The sequence below is a fragment of the Echinops telfairi genome, unplaced genomic scaffold, assembly GCF_000313985.2.
Source record: "Echinops telfairi isolate 266 unplaced genomic scaffold, ASM31398v2 ScPeMD7_23;HRSCAF=83, whole genome shotgun sequence".
Lineage (NCBI taxonomy): Eukaryota > Metazoa > Chordata > Mammalia > Afrosoricida > Tenrecidae > Echinops > Echinops telfairi.
Genome location: NW_022103920.1, coordinates 12,225,633 through 12,247,001, shown reverse-complemented (window position 1 = coordinate 12,247,001; position 21,369 = coordinate 12,225,633). Strand labels below are relative to the sequence as shown.

Below are 21,369 nucleotides of genomic sequence, written 5' to 3'. Positions count from 1 at the left end.
TCTGGACTGGGCTGGGATGTTTTCTCAATACACAATTGCTCTTTGACATAAAGTTCTCTCTTACACACATATGAGTGTTTCTGGATTTGTTTCTCTAGTCAACCCAGCCTAACACAGCAGGCCATGCCCTTCACTCTTAATATCCTCAAGTTGATACGAGATTACGTAACTACCACAGAAGAGGAAGAAAGATTGCATGGGCCTTGTTGCCCACAGCAGCCCCGCCACAACACAGATTTCATTGCCTTGACTTTCAAGACCCTAACAAGGGCCGGATGACTGGCAAACAAGGAGGAACTTGCTCCAGTGTGTGTGTCTAGGAGGAGATACCCTCTGATTTTGAAGATGGTAAATGTGAGCGCGTGTGTACTTTGGAATGTCGGAAGACAAGGAGTTGTTATGCATGCTGAGGAGAAGGAGGGGTGATGTAGCTGAGGGGATATCTGGTGGCCAGAGGAAGAACAGGGGCTTCCCCACCCTGAGAGAAAGGTCAAGCATAATTGTGTACCTGCACTGACCACGGCTGGATGACCACCAGCTCTCCAGCCATCTCAGCTGTCCAGAATTGACAATGCCCACCAATTCCAGATACCACGGTGGTGGCGGCCTTTCTTCTACAAACATTATTTTTAACTAGACTGTTTTGATTCTCCACCATTACAGATGGTTGACAGCAAGTGACAGTCTAACAAATGTACCTCGTGGAAATATGTTCTTGGCAGTACTGGCAGAACAGCCGATAGACTGTTCCTCATGTGAACCCCTCACCTTAGCATGCACTGTGAGCAAATAGGCGGTAGTTGGAGGACATCTGAAATATGTCTGCTGAAGATTCTGTCATGTGAGGTTAGTTATTAGATTTGATAGTCGCTTTAATGTAATTTACTGTTCATGTGCAAAGTGCCTTCTAATGGCCTCCCCAGTCGTTCATCCGTCTCTTTCCCCTATGTCAATCCACATGCGTCCACCCTCTGTCAGTCCGGGAGTTTCTCCTGACATGTGTGCATGGGACGGATTGTTACCTGTTCCTGGGAGGGGACCAAACCATAAATATGAGTTAGACTTTAAAAGGGCCGGCCATAAATCATGGAGAAAAATCGGCAGCCGGCTGTGAGACTATAAAATCACGGTGAATTATAAAGAACACAGCAGCGTTATAGGAATCATTTTCTATGAAAGCAGAAATATATTTCTATTTCCTGCAACAAGGCTCAGTGGTTTTAATAGCACTGGCTGACCAGATTCTAAGTGGAATAGAGTAGAAAGTTCCATAGTAAAAAATCCTGCCTGGTAATTTACAGCCGGCGCAGTGGTGGTCCCTGGCTCCTGGAGATTCCATTTGCCTTACTTTGTTATGAGGCATCTTCGGGGGCAATCTTGACATATTCTCGGTGCTTGCTCTTAAATAATAAGAGACAGATGGTGGATCCCGTACAAAAGAAGAATGTATATTGAAAGTTTCAAACATTATCTATATCCTTTGAATTAAAAAGCCATTTCTTGTTGCTGAAGGGGCGAGGACTTGTTTGTAACCAGAGCTTGGCAAGGCGTGTAGCACTTGGTGATGTAATGAACGCCGCCGACCAGCACTCTTAAGTATGGCGGTGATGGCACATGTTCTGTGGCCGCACACACGAGGGGCCTTCAGGGCATTGGTGGGAAAATTCCACTATCTTTTCGTTCGATTTTCCCACGATCTTTTTGAAGGCCCTTTTTTTTTTTTTTGAATCGTTTTATTAGGGGCTCATACACTCTTACCACAATACATACATACATCAATTGTGTAAAGCACATTTGTACATTCATTGCCCTCATCATTCTCAAAACATTTGCTCTCCACTTAAGCCCCCGGCATCGGGTCCTCATTTTTCTCCCTCCCTCCCCGCTCCGCCCTCCCTCATGAGCCCTTGATAATTTATAAATTGTTACTTTGTCATATCTTGCCCTGTCTGACGTCTCCCTTCACCCACTTTTCTGTTGTCCGTCCCCTAGGGAGGAGGTCACATGTAGATCCTTGTAATCTGTTCCCCTTTCCAACCCACTCTCCCTCTACGCTCCCGGTATCACCACTCTCACCACTGGTCCGGAAGGGATCATCCGCCCTGGATTCCCTGTGTTTCCAGTTCCTATCTGTACTAGTGTACATCCTCTGGTCTAGCCAGACTTGCAAGGTAGAATTGGCATCATGATAGTGGTGGTGGGGGGAGGAAGCATTTAGGAACTAGAGGAAAGTTGTATTTTTCATCATTGCTACATCGCACCCTGACTGGCTCGTCTTGTCCCCAAGACCCCTCTGCAAGGGGATGTCCAGTGGAAGGCCCTCTTGTGTGTGTGCTTGGATGCAGATTGATATATATATATATATATACTTACTTTTTAATTACTTTCTTTCAGATTCATGACTAACCTCTGAGTAGTCACTTATTTATAAAGTATGCAGAGAAAATAATCCACACTTTTTCCCTTTTTCGTGTGTTGGATCTGGGTTAGTGATCTTTTCTAAAGAAAATTAATCCATATGTTAGCAGCCTTTGAAGTATGCATTAATGGAAATATTCTCTATACTAAAGGTGTGATCTCTTGATAATCACTTCTGTTCAGTAAACAGTCTTCTTTGCTCCAGAAAGTTTTCTTAAAATAATCAACTCTTACATAATTAGGAGTTAGATGGATGACTTTCTTTCTACATAAAAAGTGCTTTATTCACGTCAGCTGAACTGAGCAGCCTCCAGAGATAATATAGAGATAAAGAGAAGGTGTGAAGATGTGGTGCTGGTTCTGAGATTACTTCTGGACAAGTTGAAATCAAACTAATATTCTTTTTTTGCCCAGCTCTGGCATTTTAAGGCAATCTATGATTAAATTCTAAATTGTGTGGTTCAGGTGGCTTTTAAATGTCAATCTTAAAGAAAACTAGAGACAGGCTACTATTACAGTTTTACCCCCATTCACTGGTCGCTGGTCCAGGAACATTCCAAACATTACATTTCTGTGAGCCTGAGAGATGTTTTTCCTTGACTTATTTCTAAAAGGAAATTTCTTCCATATGAAAACAACCTTTTGTTTTATGCCTTACATTGTTACATTTTTAATTATTTCTCCAATACCATGATTCCCGAGAAGACGTCTAAGTTTATTGTTAGACTGAAGGTTATGAGACTCCAGGCGGCTTCCCTGCTAAGGTAGAACATATTTCTAAGGTGGGAATGCATGGCTTATTTGTGCTGCTATCAAATTTTAACTCTTTCCTGAAGAAGCTCAGATTCCCATCACTGGGTTTCAGTTGAAGTAGCATGAATGGAGTGCTCAAACCATCAAGCATCTATATTTTCTAAAGCCACCACCAGCTGCGATCCAAAAGGTCAGCAATTTGAAATCACCAGTTGCTCCAGGATGAATGATGGGGCTTTCTACTCCCGTAAGCAGTCGCTGTCTTGGAAATTCACAGGTCCACTCTGCCCTGTCCTATGGGGCTGTGAGGAGTAAGCCTCCACTTGGTGGTGGTGACTTTTGGGGTTCGCATTTTGATCATACAGACTTCTGGTGTCATGGCTGACACATGAGGGGGGAAAAATCTTCAACGTCTACTGTCGCCACCTGTAGAACCTTTTTATCACAGAATTCTGGAATTGGTGACTCTGGAAATTCAAGTGGTAGGTGTATATATCAGCCAGTATTGATGGATACGACTGAGGTAGTGATTGTTTGAAAGGACAGGTTCCAAATGCAACGTTAGAATTGCATGTATGATGGGGCTTCAAGAAGTTCATGGGAAAATGGAAGGAAAAGATGATGGGATTTCCTCACATACTCTGTGTGTGATATATGGACAGTCCATGGGTATATGGATTCTAAGTGACTGCTATTTTAACTAAAAAATGGAATACTCTCTCTATGGTCCTCTTGTCCCAAGCAGCTGAACTAACAGAATTCCATGAGACACAAGCAATGCTGCTCCCTTCCTCCTGTGCACCATGCCCCAAATGAGAAACTTATTTATTAATCTGAGAATTATTGGTATAATAGGCTTATCCTCTGAGAATAATGCACATTATAAGAAATAAGTTATATGAGGCATCTATTTCCTTCTAACTTGGGCTAAACCAGAGCGAATGGTTGCTATGCTACATTCAGTAATCAATGCAGAAATATTTTGCCATTATCCACAGCTATTATTAAAAGACAATCACATTTTTAAAAGGCTCCTTAGAAGCAAGGACGACGAGATTTCATCTCCTGCACTTGGGACTTGTTATCCAGAGGGAGCCGTCCCTGGAGAAGGACACCCTGGTTGGTAAAGGACAGGGTTGGCGACAAAGACGGCCCTGAAAGAGGTGGATTGACACAATACAGCGCCTGCAACTCCGGGCTTACCCCTGCCTGTAAGGATAGCGCCGCGCTTCCTTCTGCGGTCGTAGAACAGGCTCAATTGCCCCCAGCAGCAACGTCTTTCGTCAGTTGAAAGTAGGTGGAAAATAAAGGATAGCAGTAGGAGCCCAGTCATGAATAACTCTGATTTCTGTTGACAAGGTCTTGTGACTGAATCCTGGTATAACTGTATTCATTTGGGTCACCAGGTTCCAGAAGGGCCCACGTGTGGTTAGGACATGTCTGGGTATCAGTTCTACGACTCCAGGAAGAAAAAAAATCAGTGAAATATCAGCAAAATGTCACTGTTGTACGTTCCCAGTTACCTGAAGAGATATCACGGTCAGAATACTCTCTTCGGGGCATACACTCCTTAACGCTTTTTTTTTTTTTTTTGGTATAGTTCACCCCATACCTTAGATTCAATAAGTGTTTGTTGAATGAACAGAAACATTAGTGAAAAGTTGATCTTTATGTTGGGCCTTGAAACATGGTTGGATTTGTTAAGAACAGGATGGGAAATCAGAAGATTTACCAAAGTGTGTAGGTGTCTTAATTATTTAAAGCTATCACAAGTGGATGGCTTTAACAAACAACTTCGTTCTCTCACAGTTTGGGAGACTAGAGGTCTAAATTCAGAGCACCAGCTCTAGGGCAGAGCCTTTCTCCCTGGGCTCTTGGGGCTCATCCTTGTCTCCCTGCAGCATCTGTGCTTGAGGTTCCTTGGCGAGCTCCATGTGTCTTGGAATCAAACTTCCCCTGGGTCTAGGAGGTCCTCAGTGCAGGGACACGGGTGTAATGGATGGGCCACATTCTTGGTCCCCTACTCCCTCCCGCCTCCTGCCCTTTTTTTCCTGGTGACCCTGAGGTTCTTTTCATCTCTGATTGTTTAATCTCCTAAAAGAGATTGGCTCAAGACACAAGCCAATTATGTAGGCAGAATTCTACCCAGTTAACATAACTGCTTTGAATCAAGCATCCATAGCATTCTAAAAACCAAACCAAACTCATGGCAGCCACTCAGACCCACTTATAACAACCTCATAGGTCAGGGTAGAACTTTCCAGTCAGTTTCGTAGACTGTCCTTCTTCACAGAAGTAGAAAGCTCTGTCTTCCTCTCAGGGTGGCGGAGGGTCCGAAGTGCTGACCTGAGGGTGAGTAGCCCATTGCGCAACCACTATTCCACCAGGGCTCCATTTTCTAAATAGGACATTTAAAACATAGTTGGCCTCCCTGTATTCACACACGCACGCACGCACGCTCCAAATAGAAGAGTAACCATTGTATTGCTGTACTGCTTGCTCACTTCTTGGTTTCTTTACAACTGATGAGCTTTGGTTTGTTTTGTGACCTCTTCCCTCCTTATGGTACAATTACTAGAAGTAATCCTAACGACGCCAGTAGCGGTAGCTCTACGATTAAGGCTCAGACCCCCTTCTCCTCTTTGACAGTGTGATGGAGATACTTTTCTTGAGCAAAAACTGATTTGTTTTTCTGTACAGCTTTTCGGGAGGACTCAGGGGTCAGGGAATGACAAGTACAAGGAATGAAGCAAGCGACAAACAAGGGGCTGCCGGGTCTTGTTTTCTCTCTCCAACGTGCTGCTACCTCAAAGAATCATCATTCGTTGTTGTTGTTGTTGTTAGGTGCAACCTTGTTGGTTCCCACGCACAGTGACCCTGTGTGCCACAGAGTGAAATGCTTCCTGGTCCTGCGCCAGCCTCGCAATGGCTGCAGTCACGGTGTCAAGTTCATCTCCTCAAGGGTCGTCCTCTGGTTTTGCTGTTCTCCTACTCCACCAGGCATGATGGCTTTCTGCAGGGGCTGGGCCCTTCTGATGACCGGTCCAAAGTAGCCGGGACTGAGTTTTGCTAGCCTGGCTGTTAAGCGACCTTTTGGCTGTCCTTCTTTGGAGACAGCGCTGCTCGTTCTTTTGGCAGTCTGTGGTCCTCTCCATAGCCTTCGCCACACCCCAGTTCAAGTGCATCAATTCTTCTTCAGCCTCCTTTCTTTTGGTCTTCTTTCACGGCCCGATTTCCACATGCATAGGAGGCGATTGGAAATGCCATGGCTTGGGTCAGGCACACCCTAGTCTTCAAAGTCACATCCTGGCTCTTCAACACTGTACGAGGTCTACGCAATGCCACACGCCATTTGATCTCTTGACTGCTGCTTCAGTCTTTCTGGCTGGAGATGGCACCGACACAGAAGTTCCGATTTTGAGACCTGCACGTGCTTTGTTTTGGACACTGCACAGCCCTTCTCCGACTCCGTGTTGCTCTCAGCGTGGCTGCGCCGAGCTCACCTTCAGCTGGGCTCGGGGACCTGCCATTCATCCTGCAGCCGCCTCCCCAGGCAGCACACATCTTGTGAAGTGCTCTCCAAAGACACGCGGTGGCTTTCAGCTGTGCTGACATTATAATTGATCAAATATAGTCTTTCAAGGAATCACACATTCTTCTTGGAGTTTGAAGAGATGTCATGTTCATTTGTCAACATGTCACTCCAGGGACACAGGTGCAGCGGATTTATAGAGGCAGCGCGCGTGTGGCTCCCGAGCCATATGCATATGAAGCGGGATTGATTGAAACCGCGTGTCTTCACATTGCTCCTCAGATGGCGAGCGATTAAGACCGTGCCTCTCGAAGGCCTGGCTGCTTGGGTTTCGGGAGCTCGAGAGTGGGGCGCAGGTTTGGGGAGACCCCCAGAGGTCTTCTCAGGAGAGCACCCAGAGACATTTGTGCCTCCCCTGGCCTGGCGAATGGCGCACCAGTTTGCAGTCAAGTGCATGATTAACTTTGACATTTGAAAATAGAACTTCATGTAAAAATAAGCATGGTACTTCTGCATGTTTAATTAAGATGCTTAGTTCCTGTCAGGCTGATCTTTTTTTGTCCCCCTTGGATTTTATTCTCTTCTTTTTTCCCCCCCCTCTTCCCGTGAAGGGCAATATATTCTCAACTTTTGAAATTTCAGAAACCTGTACTTAACCTTTCGTCATCATTGCATTTACATGGAAATCTGATTAACAACTTTTAAAGTTCACGAGCTCCTGGTAAATGCAATTAAGACCTTTTTGGAGTTTGTTATTAAGAGCTGGCATTTAAAGAAGACCGGGGCCGGGCTACCGTGACTGTCTCCTCCATGGCAGGGTACCTGGAGCAATTAGCAGAGAACACGCGAGACATGGATTGTACGGTATTGCCTCTGCGTTAACATGGCTGGTATTTGAGGAGCGGGCTGTCTCTTTGTCTCCCATGGCTTACTTTATGGGCTGTCCTTGCTGCTGCGGTAGACCAGGGCCAAGGGTAATTAGGTTGAGCCTTGGCCATGTTTCTAATGACAAGAGTTAGGCTCCGCCCCCAGCTCCCCGCCCCTTTTGTGAAGCCTTGTTTGTCAACATTCACATCACATGAGATCAGGCTCATCAGCACACCATGTTTCACGTCATTGCATCCGAATGTGCCAGTCTTTTTGAGAGTGAAAATAAAAAGACATCGAACTGTGAGAGAGAAATGTTCCAGGTCCACGGACATTGTCTCAACTCGCCGTTGCCTTTGGGTCACGGCCGTGGGGTTGAGATGGTTGGCGAGGAGACTGAAATCTGCTGACTCAGGTCTGTATACTATAATTTACAAATTGTGATGGGGTTGAGATGTATGGAGAAAAGAATGCAGAAAGGGTCCAATGTGGTCTAATAAGGCCAAAAGGTAGTCTTTGTTTTTTATGTTTTAATTACTGATGGGATTGGGCTCTCAGTTGGATTCATATAATGCATGTCTAAGGTACTTTTAGTGTTCAGATCACGGGGTTTATTACTGTTTAGAGAGGTGATGAGAAAAATAATGAAAGAACATATCAACGAAGGCAAATCAATACGATATCGCATAGAAGAGCACTATTACAGACTACTTGAATTCTCTAGCATTTCTCTACCATTTGAAATTCTTAGGAGCATATAAAAGGTCAACATAAAAACAAAGAAGTGTTTGGAGGGATGGGGGGGCAACGAACGCCAGTTAAGCAGGACTTAGCAGACTTAGCAGAATTAAATGTGATGCCTGAGTATTGAACGAGCAGCTTTCCAGTTTTGAACCCTAGCATGTCCACTGTTACTACATGCTTGCTTAAATTAGCGATGTGGTTTAATTTGATGAACCTTTTCAAGTCGAGGCTGAAGTATAGTAGATAAAATGAAATCGTTTAGCCCAATGCTTTGAATGATTGTATGTCAGCTGAAAGGGCGGGTGAGCAATAGCTGCAGACCTGTTGTTAATGTGGATGTTTCTTTTGATAACAGCAAAACGCTATTAAACGGGGTCACTTGTTGCTGAGCTGAGCCCTCACGAGGTATTTTTCATCACTTTCAGTGTCTTGCTCAAAGGAGTATATATGTGTTTCATCATCTCCAGATAGAAGAACTCTGCGTGTGTTGATCTCTCTTATGTTGAAATAGCAGCTTAAGTCTTGGAACAAGTGATATTAAGTTTGCGCTTCTGTCATAAAGGTTTTACAGAGTGACCTGACTAGGAATCTATGAGGATAAGTCATGAGCTATTGCTACCAGGGCCTAGTCCATATAGCCATGCGTTTATTTCAAACAAAACATGTTTAAGGACGTCTGGACTCCAGGCAAGTTCTCTAGGTAATACACTTTGTCTCACTAGAGTTCATCTTCAAACAAACAAACAAAAACCAGTCGAATCAGGCGAGTGGCTTCTGAGGACATCTTCAGGGCCAGTTAAATGTTACAAATCCCCACAGGACCGCTCTGTAGGCTGTGTGACTATTATTGGGCATTCCAGAGTGGTTATCTTAATCGATTATCGTGAGGGCACAGGATGATCACTATGAAGACATTTAAGAAAATTGAAACTGCATAGGTGAGGTGGGGCGGGGGATGGGGTGGTGGAAAACAAGGAAACTTGCATCATGGGATTCCTCCCCCCACCCCCACTGCTCATGCTTCGCGGGTAGCAAGGGCTGCCCAGTGAGCATTCCACCTGGAAACAGCATTACCCTCTCTGCCCCACACCTCCAGTTTTGCCCTCTTCTATGCTGCTTTGTGTTCCTAAACTCAAAGAACATTGAAGAGAAACCGATTCGCGGCCCTTGAAGATGCCCAAGATGCGTTTTTCCTGTGGTGTCCATGAGAGCACACAGGCTCCTTCCTGGAATGGTAGGAGAAATAGGTGTGTAGACCTAGATGGGAGACTACATTGAGAAACAACAGCTGCTTTATATCTTTATATCTTGCTTTAATAAAAATTTCCGTGATTTTTCGGCAATCCTTTTTGGCAAGACCCCCAAGATTATACAAGAGAGTTTCGCGAAGTTTGTGGAGAAATGGAATGAAAAGATACTGGAATTTTTCTTTGAGCTTTTTGACGGCCCGTCATACAAGCAAGTTTTAGACCTGCTAGTACCTTCTCATCAGGGCGTGCTGGGAGGTCAAGGGATCAGTACAGGGAAGTGAGGTCACACACGTGCCAAACTGCCAAGTCCAGGTACCTGAGGCTGGGCCCTGTGAGAATCGAAAGGGTGCTTTAGGGAGAATGATCAGAGAAGGTATCGTGTGTCAGATGAGCTGGCCGGCTCTTTAAGGATGGCTATGGTTTAGGCAAGTGGAAAGATAGATCACTCCAGGTAGTGGTAATATGATTGATTCAGAATAGCGGGTACCCACACTGGTGTACATATTTCCTTCTGAGGATGTGATTGGATGTAAGATGTGATTGGACAGCCTGAGTCCAGATCATGAAGAGTTTGTGTGAATTCCCTTAATGTCAACTTTGTGGATAATGTAGAGAAAGGCACCACTCCACTCTGTATCCACCCTGCTGGCCAAAAAGCAATCCCTCGGTTTCTGTTCAGTAGATGAGACCCTTCAAGCCCTAGTCTCACACGTTCTTCACCACATTTGTCTCTAATCCTAACGGGAGGACATTGCTACCGTTCCTGGCACTTGGGTGGTACCTAATAAATGTTAATTGAATCCAAATCTGCATTTGTTGCCCCTGAAGATTCCATTTTGAATAAACTATAAGCGAGCTTTGTGTTTTATAGGTATGCCAATGTTCACATATTACAGATAACCATTATGAAGGGTCTTTAGTAACTGAACTGCTAATTGAAAATTCTGGGTCCTAGCCACTTAATTGAATAAGCTGTCTCGGGAGAGTAATTTGAGTCTTTGCCAAGATGCATTAACTCTTTCAGGTCATTAGGGTAGTACTTATCTCAGTGGAGCAGAACTTTAATAAATGGTGTTCCTGTGATGTGAGTAAATTAATATACCTCAAAAAGCCTCAGGTTTCACCCCGGGTGTTGTAGTTACACTCTGAGGAGCTCATCTGTGAAGGTGGAACATCAATAAGCGGCTGCCCTTTAAAGCATCTTACTTTCAACTTAGGTAGCCTACTAGGGAGTTCCCTACTTTGTCCAAGACTCCATGTGAGATGCTGCACAGAGATACAAAGAAAAGGCATGGCCTGAACCAAGAGGCACGAGATAAAGCCTGAAACTACACCATAAAGTCCTCCAGCAAAACAAACTTCCTAGTGGGTTTTTATGACCATGAGATGTCTTCCTTGATAGTTGTGATAGCCGGTAACCCTTTACTCCCAGGACCCATGGTGTGGCCCCGCAGCTGTGATAGCCGGTAACCCTTTACTCCCAGGACCCATGGTGTGGCCCCGCAGCATAGCGTGTGCCTTCACGTTCGTAACCTCTCTATGGGGACCTGTCCATGTCTGTGTATACATACTCTGTTGAGATATGAACTCCATCAAACAATAGCATTTTTAATGGTTTTCACCATGGATGTGCTGTGTTTCTGAGAGAACACTTGAATACGTGTCTGGAGGTGCCGTCAAATCACTGTGGTGTGGCTGTGAGAATTAGAAGAAGGGAAAAGCCACTCTGGGCGCGTACTCGCTGATCACGGAACTGCCTCAGTGTGCTATCAGCCTCCTGGTGGACAGTTGGCTTCAGAGAAAATGGAAGTCAAGAAAGGCGCGTCTCCCACCAGCATGCGTGCTACATGCTTACATGGACTGGATTTACTTGTGAGTTGTCATAAGGCCAAATATAAGTGATGTTGTAAGACCCCTGCAAAAAAGAGATAACACCTCTTGGAGAAGAGAAGTCTTCAGAGCTAAAGAACCCACCTGGCCTTCCCTTCTCCTGCCTGGAGTCGAGTCACCTTCACCACGCAGGTGCCTTCCGGTCAGTAACATCTGAATGGAGCGTCTATTAGCCTCACAGCTAATAAGTTGTCCAGCTGATTTCTGGCACAGACTTAATTATATTTCTGTATTGCCCTCACTGTGTGCTTCTTAATTGGGGTACGCAGATCCCTACTGTAGCTCTTTCCATGGTTCTTCCATGCAGAGTCCTCTGCTCCTTTGGAGGAGGAAAGACGTAGGACCTCGGAGTTGGGAGAATGCCGAGCTGGGATCTTGGAGGTGGAGGGATTCCTAAGGGAAAGGACCCTGGATTTGCAGTGGTGAAGAGTTGGGTGGGTGTCCAACAAGGTCCGTGATCTGAACCCACTCTGCAGAAGAAAGATGTGGCTCTCCATGTCTGTAGACACTATGGGTAGTGTGCTCTGTCTCAGCGTACAGTAACATTTGAATGCAACAACAATAATAGATAATTTATTAAGAGTACATGAGGAGGGAAGGGTGGGGAAAAAAGAGGAGCTGATACCAAGGGCTCAAGTAGAAAGGAAATGTTTTGGAAATAATGATGGCAACATATGTACAAATGTGCTTGATACAGTTGATGCATGGGTTGTTATAAGAGCTGAAAGAGACCCCAATAAGATGATTTATTTAAAAAAAAATAATTAAAAATTTAAAGATTATCTTAAAAAACAGAACTGACAGTTCTGAGGGGACATGAGAGGGGGAGGCAGGGGGTGCCAACAAACCCAGGGACAAGGGAACAACAAGTGAGATGAAGTCCATGGTGAGTAGGGCATAGGATGCCTGGTGGGGCTTGATCAGGGGCATTGTAGCCAAGAGGAATTACTGAAACCCGATTGGAGGTCGAACATGATAGTGGGACAAGAGGAAAGTAAAAGGAAAACTTAAAATCAACAACCTAAACTTGCACCTCAAGTCAGAAAACGAATAATGTATCGAAGCCCCAATGAAAACCAAAACTGCCCCCTCAAAAAAGATGAGTGTTGAAAGCAGTGACACACAATACAGAAGAACAGAAAGTGTCCATGGCACGGATGTTAGTTCTTTGACAAGACAGAAGTGATCATGCTCTGATCAATTGGGAAAGGGAAAAGGCAAAAACAAAGAAAAATTAAAAAGGAAGTAGCACTGCAGGTACTTCTGAACTTGACTCCATTTTAAGGGAATATTAAGCCTGATAATTAGGCAATTTAGATAAAATGTACAAACTCCCAGATAGTCACAAAATACTAAAACTAAAGAAAGAGATAAGAGGGGGGGGGGGGGGTTGATGAGGAGCTAATGCCAGGGGCTTAAGTGGAGAGCAAATGTTTTGAGAATGATGTGGGCAATGAAGATGTATGAGCCCCTAATAAAATGATTTAAAAAAAAAAAAAGAGATACACAAGCCACACAAATGTTCTATTCAACATTTAAGAATGAAATGCTATCAAGTCTTCATAACCTCTTTCAGAAAATAGAGAATGAGGGAATACTTGCTTTGCAAACCATTGTATGAGTCAGGATTGTCATGATACCAGAGCCAAAGATCTCACAGGACATTTCAGGTGTGATATCCCTCATGAAAATCAATGTCGATATCTGTAACAACAACAACAACAAAATCTGTAACCAAATATGACCAAGTTGACTATCAGTATAAAATGTATTATACAGTTGGAAAGTATTTTAAATGCCATTGACTATAACATTATATGAACAGAATTGTTACAGATAGGGTCCTATCTCCATAAAAGCCAGTGGAATTCTGACCCCTGGGCCATTGGGGAGTGGGTTGGCCTTGTCATGTTAATGAGAAAGCATTCCTGTAAGGTGTGCTTTCAGTCAATCCCTTGAGGTCATTAAGTGAGAGATCAGGGAAGACCTAAGCCCAGTCACGTGTTGTTGCTAGCTGCCATTGCGTTGTTCAGACCCATAGTGATCTTATGCTCAACAGAATGAAATCCTGCCATCCTCACAGTTACATTATTGAGCCCATTGTTGAAGCCTGGGTGTCAGCGCCTCTCCTCAAGGGCCTTTCACCAAATATTATGTCCTCTTCCAGGGACTGGTCTCTTCCAAAATGTGTAAGGTGAAGTTTCACCACCCTTCCTCTAAGGAGCACGCTGGCCGCACTTATTCCCAGACACATAGGTTTATCCTTTTAGCAGTCCACGGTCCTTCCACGATTCTTCCCCAGCACCGCAGTTAACATGCTTCAATTCTTCCATGTCCCAGCCTCACATGCATGTGAGGGATTGGGAATAACCGCAGTTAACATCCATCAATTCTTCTATGGTCTTCCTTATTCAGTGTCTCAGTGTCACATGCATATGAGGAATTGGGAATACCAGTGGCTCGGGTCAGGTGCACCTTAGTCCTCAAAGTAAGGAGCGCAGTAATAAAATAGACAAGGACCGTCCCTCACAGCTGACAGATGGAAGAAACTTTTCCCACATCCAGATGCCCTGATCCTAAACTGTGAGAAAATGAATTTCTATTTGTTAAAACCACCCACTTGTGATATCACTATCCTAGCAGCACCCGATACCTAAGGCAAGAATAAAGGACGGTATCCAGAGTAGCGTCCCAATAAAATAAAAAAAGCCAGGGACAAAGTCAAACACCCACTGAGATGAAAAAAAAAAAAATCAAGATAACCCTTCTTAGCACAATGGATTGAAAGAGGGAGCTCTCTGAATCTGATTAAGAAGGTCTGTATGGAAAACACTGCAGCATACATCATAGGGGGCTTTTTGAGATGATCCAACCAGAGTCGAGTCCAGCTTATAGCGACCTTCTAGGGTAGAGTAGAACTATGCTTGTGGATTTTCTAGACTGTGAATCTTTACCGGAGTAGATGACCTCATCTTTTTTCTAGTGGAGCACCTGGTGGTTTTGAACTCCTGACTGTGCAATTGGCTGCCCAGCATGTACCCCACTACACCTAGGGTGCTCAAACTTTTTAAATAGGAGGCTAGTTCACTGTCCCTCAGGCCCGTTGGAGGGCTGGACTATAGTTTAAAAATAAACTATGAACAAATTCCTATGTACACTGCACATAGCTTATTTTGAAGTAAAAAACAAAACGGCGAAAACTCCCGGCGGGCTGGATAGATGTCTTCAGCAGGCTACAGTTTGAGGACCCCTGCACTGCACTGTGGTGTTCTAAAATTGTTAAGATGGTTACATAACTGAATTCGTTCATTAAAAATCATCAAATTGTACATCATAGCAGATGAATCTTATGCTATTTAACTTATACCTCAAACTACTTCAAAATGTACTATGTGATAGGATCAGATTATAAATACTTAAAAGTTTGTTTCAGAGGCTGGTAATTTTTTATGAGCTTATAGACATGCATTTAGCAGTCCTAACATAAGTTAATTAATTTATAAATCATGGAAAGCTCATCAGCATTATTTTCCCTTTCACATTATGTACTTGAGAGTATACATGAATATTCATGTGCTTTGCACGGGAGTACTATCTTCCAACTAAATTTGTTGTCTCTCCTAAACTTAACTTTTCTTGTTTTCCTCATTATTATTCACAGAGCCATATATATTTTAAGTCACTTAGATGCACAAGCTTTCAGTGTTTTTATTTTTCCTGCTGTTTCTGTTGCAGAATAAATAGTTACATTTTGTTCATTTTTCTCTGTCCTCAAATTTATCCCAAATGATGCCATCTTATTACCAGCTACTTTAGTTTAAAATTTCTTTATAATTATTAGTTGGACTATTTCAGTAGAGATTATTGTTTTCTCCTTACCCCTTGCCCTTTATGGAATTTTTTTCAGTGATTGATTTTGTCCCTGCTCCCATCAGTTTCCCATCTGTTTCGTACACTGGCAGATTCATTTACTCAAAGTATATTTATTACTATTTTATTTACTTGTCCAACACTCTTTATTACCCCTGCCTTTTGTATTATAGTGCAAAGCCTGATATCAAAGGCCTTTAGCCGTTCCTCCATGTCCCATCTGTCTGGGTAGGCCTCTTGGTCTTCCTTTTTATGTCTCCTGAATGATTGGATATTTGCTAAGCATCTGTTGCCAGCGAGTTGATTCTGATTCATAGTGACTCTGTAGACTGGCTGTGGGCTGCCTCAGGCCCCACTGGCAAGGCTGTAAATCCTTACAGGAGCAGACTGCCAAGTCTTTGTCCCCGGAAGCACCACCTTGGTGGGTACAAACTGCTTAGCCTCTGTGCCACCAGGGCTCCTGCCTGGTATGCACCAAAGAGACCCTGAATTTCCCAGCACGTTTTCTTTGCCTATTCTGATCCACCTTGCGTGTTTTCAGTGTGTGGACCTTTGAGGGTCTCTGCGTGCCCTTCTATAAGTGCCATTATCTTGAGACCTTTGGGGCCATCCTAGTTGGGAGCCCTTTTGCCCGCCGATACCTGCTCATAGCAGTCCTCCTCTCGAATATGTGCTAGGGTACCAGCTCTCCTGGACCGGTTCTTGATTCCGCTGCTGCTGCTGCTGCTGCTCATTTATAGCAACCCTCCCGTCCACGGAAGGAAACTCCGCCCAGGCCCGTGCCACCCTCACAATGGTTCTGATGTCTGCGTCCATGGTTGTTGCCACCGTGTCCATGCGTCTCACCGGAGAGCCTTCTTCCTTTTTTGCTGCCCCTCAACTTTAACAAGCATGATGTCCTTCTCCAGGGACGCCACTGCTAGACGTGCACCTTTAGCATAGGGGTTACCTTTGTTTCTGCATTTAAACCGAGCCCAACCCTTGGCATCATTTATGCGTGAACTATATATTCAATTTAAAATCTAATAGCCCTCTTGGGAAGCTATTAAAAAACCATTTGTTGTTAGTGTCAAAGAACCCCTTTGTTGGGTTAAAGAGCAGAAAACCCCAAAACTAGCTAAAAGTGAGCTCTGTGGGCCCAGCTTTACCTATCTGGAATTTGCTATTGGTGGCATGTTGTGGTCTGTTTGTTTTCCACAATAGTTCCTAAAGCAAGGAGCTCTTCACGAGACCATCCTAATGGTGGTTGCAACTGTACAATTACCATCCATAATGAGTGTAATTAAGCAGGCAGCCATTCCATTTTCAAAATGACTGTGTTTATTTTTCTTTTGGCTTCCTTTCTGCAGAATATTGTAGTCCTTGTACAATGGGGGGAATTAGAATGCTAGCTTGAAAAAAAAACAACTCAGCTCCCCCATTTACCGTTCCATTTGCTGGCAGCCTCCTAGGGAGACAAGATCGTCTCGAGCCATTGTAATTCATGGCCTTAATTTTTAACAGCATTCATATATTGTTTCAGTTTTTGTGTTGTTATATTGTCAGGAATGAAGGTGAAAGAGTGAGCGGCTCATAAAAACGAAATGTACAATTTATGCGTTAAGATAGCAACCCAAATATATGTTAATTTCTAACAAAGGAAGGCACAGTAAATACCGTGACTCAGGTCCCGGACAGGATCTTCTTTTATGTGTGTGTGATCTTTACAGAATAGAATAAAGGAAGCATTATTTATCTAGTGTTAATATGAAACCTGATACTTGTGAGTTCATATAGTCAGCACACAGCTCCCCACGAATGTTAGCACGTGACTCGTGTAGATTGACTTAGTATCCCATCACAGGCATACAGTACCGTGATGACTGACGTGGTCCGTCGCAGTGCTCCAGTGGTTGACATGTGCAGGTTTTCAGTACTATGTCCTATGTCCCTGAGTGGATTAAGTCACCTTACCCCTGGAAACTCCTCTAACGTGACCCTTTCACTCTTGAATTCGAGACAATAGGTACAGCACAAGACCTTTAAGGTTGCCTCTGTCACCATGCTTTGGTACAGACGCATCTCTGTTATGCTTGTCTTTAAACCAAGGCATGAACGAACAGGGCATCTGTAGCCATCTGCTTACATCAGTTTGCAAGTTCTGTGTGCGTTTCCAAGCCCTTTTTTGGTCTCTGGTTGCTGAAAAACCAGCCATCAGCAGGCGTGCCTGCAACCCGAAGGAGTCCCTCGCTGTAGAGCTCCACCTCCGTAGTGCCCCGGACTGTTGGCACCTTGGGTGCTGTGTTAGCAGAGATAGTGTTTGTCACATTGCCAAGTAACGCCCTCCAGTTCTTATACAAAATTATTTTAAACTGGCCAATCCGTTCACGTGTTTTATGCTTTCTTGGGGTCACCTTGACTTTACAGAAGACGCCTCAGTAAGATGGATTGAGTGCTGTCACGGCCCCGGTCTTTGAGGCAGTGTGTATGCTCTTCGTGGGTGTGGGACGCCCTGGGTTAGGGCACAGGCCTTGAATCAACTCAAGCTGTGTTGAAGCCCTGGCCTGTTATCCTGTCACGAGGCTAGTTTTTGAATATCCCTAACTCGGTTTCTTCCTCTCTAAAAGGCAGATAGTAACTTTTACCTCATAGATTTGCTTTGAGGGTCAAGTAGGACTTGTGTTTCTAACATCTCTGGGAGGTAAGAAGTACTCTGTCGTGTATGTTCATGTGTTTATGCTAAAGGTTTAACTGCCTTGAATCCTACAGGGGACAGAGTCACGTTCATGGGGTGCTTCATAAAAGTGTGTTTCATAAAGTGATGATGATGATGATGATGTCCTCAGGCCTTCGTCGTGCACTTGCACATTCATGCAGAGATGAATGTGCATGTAGCACCTCGAGTCCCTCCAAAGCTTTTGCTTCAGCTGTGGGTGGAATCGCTGCTCCTCTGTGTTCCTGCCTGCTTTGGCTTTATACATGAGACCAGTGATGACAGAAATGAGCTGATGTGCTTCAGTGTCAGGTCAGATGTTCTTAGGAGCAGTGGTCATTTCTTCTGGAATCTCTTGTTTATCAAACAATGGGAACATTTTAGAGTGCTGGCCATAGAGAGAGTGGGATAGATCATTTTAGTCCTGGCCCTAGGATGGCTCTAGAATGGATGGCTTTTATACGCAGGATCCACTGGTTATAGGAGATCAAAGGATACTTACTTTCCTTGCTGTGCAACTCTCAAGCTGAGTAGTGGTTCTAGAAATTCTTTGTGGGTCGGGACTGCTCAGCTCCCTCTGGCCTCCAGCCCCTCTCATTGGCAGGTTTGCTGGAGTGGAGGTCCAGCATGGTGGGCTAGAGGGAGGGGCGAACACACTCACTTGTTTTCACTCCAGCAACTCCTGAAGCTCCCTAAACTCTCATCCCCTTATCTCATAATGCAATCTAATAGCCATCCAGATGCAATCTCGGCTTTCAATTGGATCATGCATCCTCCTGGATTAGCACCTTGTCCAGAGCAGAGACAGCACCCAGTAAACGTGCATATCAAGGTGTTGCTGCCGGTCCTGCTGTAATTCGGAATGCTGAGGATTAAATGATGGCTGGATGGTTGGACTGGTTAATTTAGTACCGCACCTCACGGGTAGGGGACACTCAGTAACAAAACCATCCCCTTGCCCCATGTTTCGGTGCCCACCACACTATGTCCCTAGGCTTAGGACTAGGTGGCAGTAGAAACGAATCTTTCCCAAGAGCTTCTACTGGAACAGTGAACGACTGGCCAAGTCACTGTTCGTGGGGATCAAGGATGAGGTTTTTGAATTAGACTTTCCTGGATTTAACCCTTGTTTTTCTCTACTATGCACTATAATGGAAATGGTTTCTGTGATTGCACACAGATGCTGTTGACGGAGTACTTGGACATGAAAAATACTCGCACGGCCTCGGAACCGTCGGCTCAGCTGAGCTATGCCAGCACTGGCCGCGAATTTGCAGCATTCTTTGCCAAGAAGAAACCTCAAAGGCCCAAAAATTCCCTTTTCAAGTAAGTACTGACCCTGCCGTGAGGTCACTGGTGTGAGGAGTATTGGATTTCAAGTAGGGGTGACTTTTGACTTCCCTGATGACAGCAAGGGCTTCCTCCAGGGAAAGTTGATTTGAAATGATTGGAAGTGAACTGTTGATCCCTGTGGCCTGGTGTTTCTGGCTCTGTTGGACTCTGGCTAGGGGATCATACAGAGCTTTTCATAAAACTTCCTGGAATTAGGCTCCGGGGATTTTCTTTGAAACCGTGGTCAGTGAACGCTATGGTAGAACTGCCCCTGTGGGATTCTGAGGTTGTGAGTCTATACTGAAGCTGTTTGTCAGACCTTGTCTCCTGAGTGTCTGTTGGTGGGTTTGAACTGCTGACATTCCAGATAGCAGCTGAGCACTTACCTGCTGCCCCTCCAGGGCTCACTATGTGAAATGAAGGGAAGTGAACAGTTCAGCATTGAAAAAGCCCCACGGTGGCAAGGAACAAACCTTATTCATAAAGTGATGTAAAAGTCTCCCTACCTACTTAAAGTTATATGAGGTTACATTTAGTAAAGGAACTGCTTTGAAATTCATTTTAAAAAAAATCTAAGGATCATCTCAGCAAACAAAGTATAACTCTCCAGCAACACCGTACACACTGCCATGTAGTTGATTTCAGCTCATAGTGACCCTGTGTGACCCAGTGGAAACCCAAGGCTGTTAGTCTCCATGGGACAAGTAGGCCTCATCTTACTCCTGTAGAGCAGCTGGTGGTTTGGAACTGCTGACTTCTCCGCAAGCCACCTGCTGTGTACCCCACTGTGCCACCAGGGCTTCTTAAAGGACGACTAATTAGCAGTGCATACCATTAATAGCGACCATTGGCTGAGTGCATGCCTTATGTTAAGCACTGTGTGCTAGATGAGTTTCTCAACCCATCTCATTGAAGCATGACTTCATTCAGATTGTACTCAATGACAGCAGAGTGGAAGTAGCTAACCCTGAACTTACATTAGCCAAGAGGTTAAGCCGTACTCATTTTCTTCTCACCAGTGTTCGCTGTAAAGTCAGTCTGCTTTTACCCATAAACATGTCAGACACAAAAGAGCTGAGGTAACGGACGTAACATCACTCAGCCAGCAAGTAGTAGAAAAGTAAAACCAACCAACCAACCAACTCCCTGACCTGTAACTTATAACCCTATAGGGTAGGACTGCCCCTGGGGGGGTCCTGAAGCTGTACTTCTTTACAGGAGTAGAAAATCTCGTCTTTCTCCCTCAGAGCTGCTGGTGGTTTCAAACTGCTGACCTTGTGGTTAGCAGTCTAGCGCATGACCAGTACACCTTTAGTCTGGATTGGGTGCCTGGAGAAAAAAAAAAGCAAAAGAGTTGGTTTCTTTGGAAAAAATTGATTTTGAGGTCAGTGTTAGCTAGTTTTGTAAACAGAATTCAAGTGGCCATCTTCCTACATCCTCTAGAATCTTTGCAACAAGTTCGTGGGACAATAAGTTTTGATGAATCAAGCATTTTACGGATGGCTGCAGGAGCCCTGTTGGCAGAGTGGAGGATGTCCTGGGCTTCTGACTACAGGGACAATGGGGCGAAGAAAACATCTTGGCTTCAGCAAGCTTTCAGCTTCGTGGGTACCAAAAGCATTGTTTAAGATCTACTAGTTCAAAGCGCAGGTCTTTTTGTCGGTCTTTTAAGCAAGACTGAAGCTAATGACAATGTTAGGGGGTGACTCCTCACCAGGGAGGAGGCGTGGGTTGACTAATACGATTCAGAGAGGAAGGTCTACTGAGAACCTTATGGTGACTGTTTTATTTGGGATCCCAAAAGGGTAGGCCTGAAAAATTTTCTCAAAGAGCACAGATGATTGCGGGGACTTATGGATGAAGGAAGTTTTTAGAGAAAATTGGGAAACCCCAGGATGAGAAAAGGCCGGGCTAGTTGTACTGAGGTCTTTTTTCCATCACACAAGGACTGCCTTCAGAGAGCTTCCTTGGCAAACCTTGCCCGTTACCCTACATTTCTGTGCTTGCCCTTTCACACTTCT

The 21,369-nt window shown here is 44.5% G+C and overlaps 1 protein-coding gene across 1 annotated transcript in view; it reads left to right on the top strand.

Annotated features, from left to right (window-relative positions):
- The window catches only part of EXOC4 (exocyst complex component 4), a 767,286-nt gene that overhangs the window by 197,802 nt on the left and 548,115 nt on the right, over positions 1-21,369 (top strand). Inside the window, exon 6 of the mRNA XM_045288923.1 lies at positions 19,197-19,342. Coding sequence (XP_045144858.1) covers positions 19,197-19,342 — 146 coding nt within the window. The remainder of the gene's footprint in view (positions 1-19,196; positions 19,343-21,369) is intronic.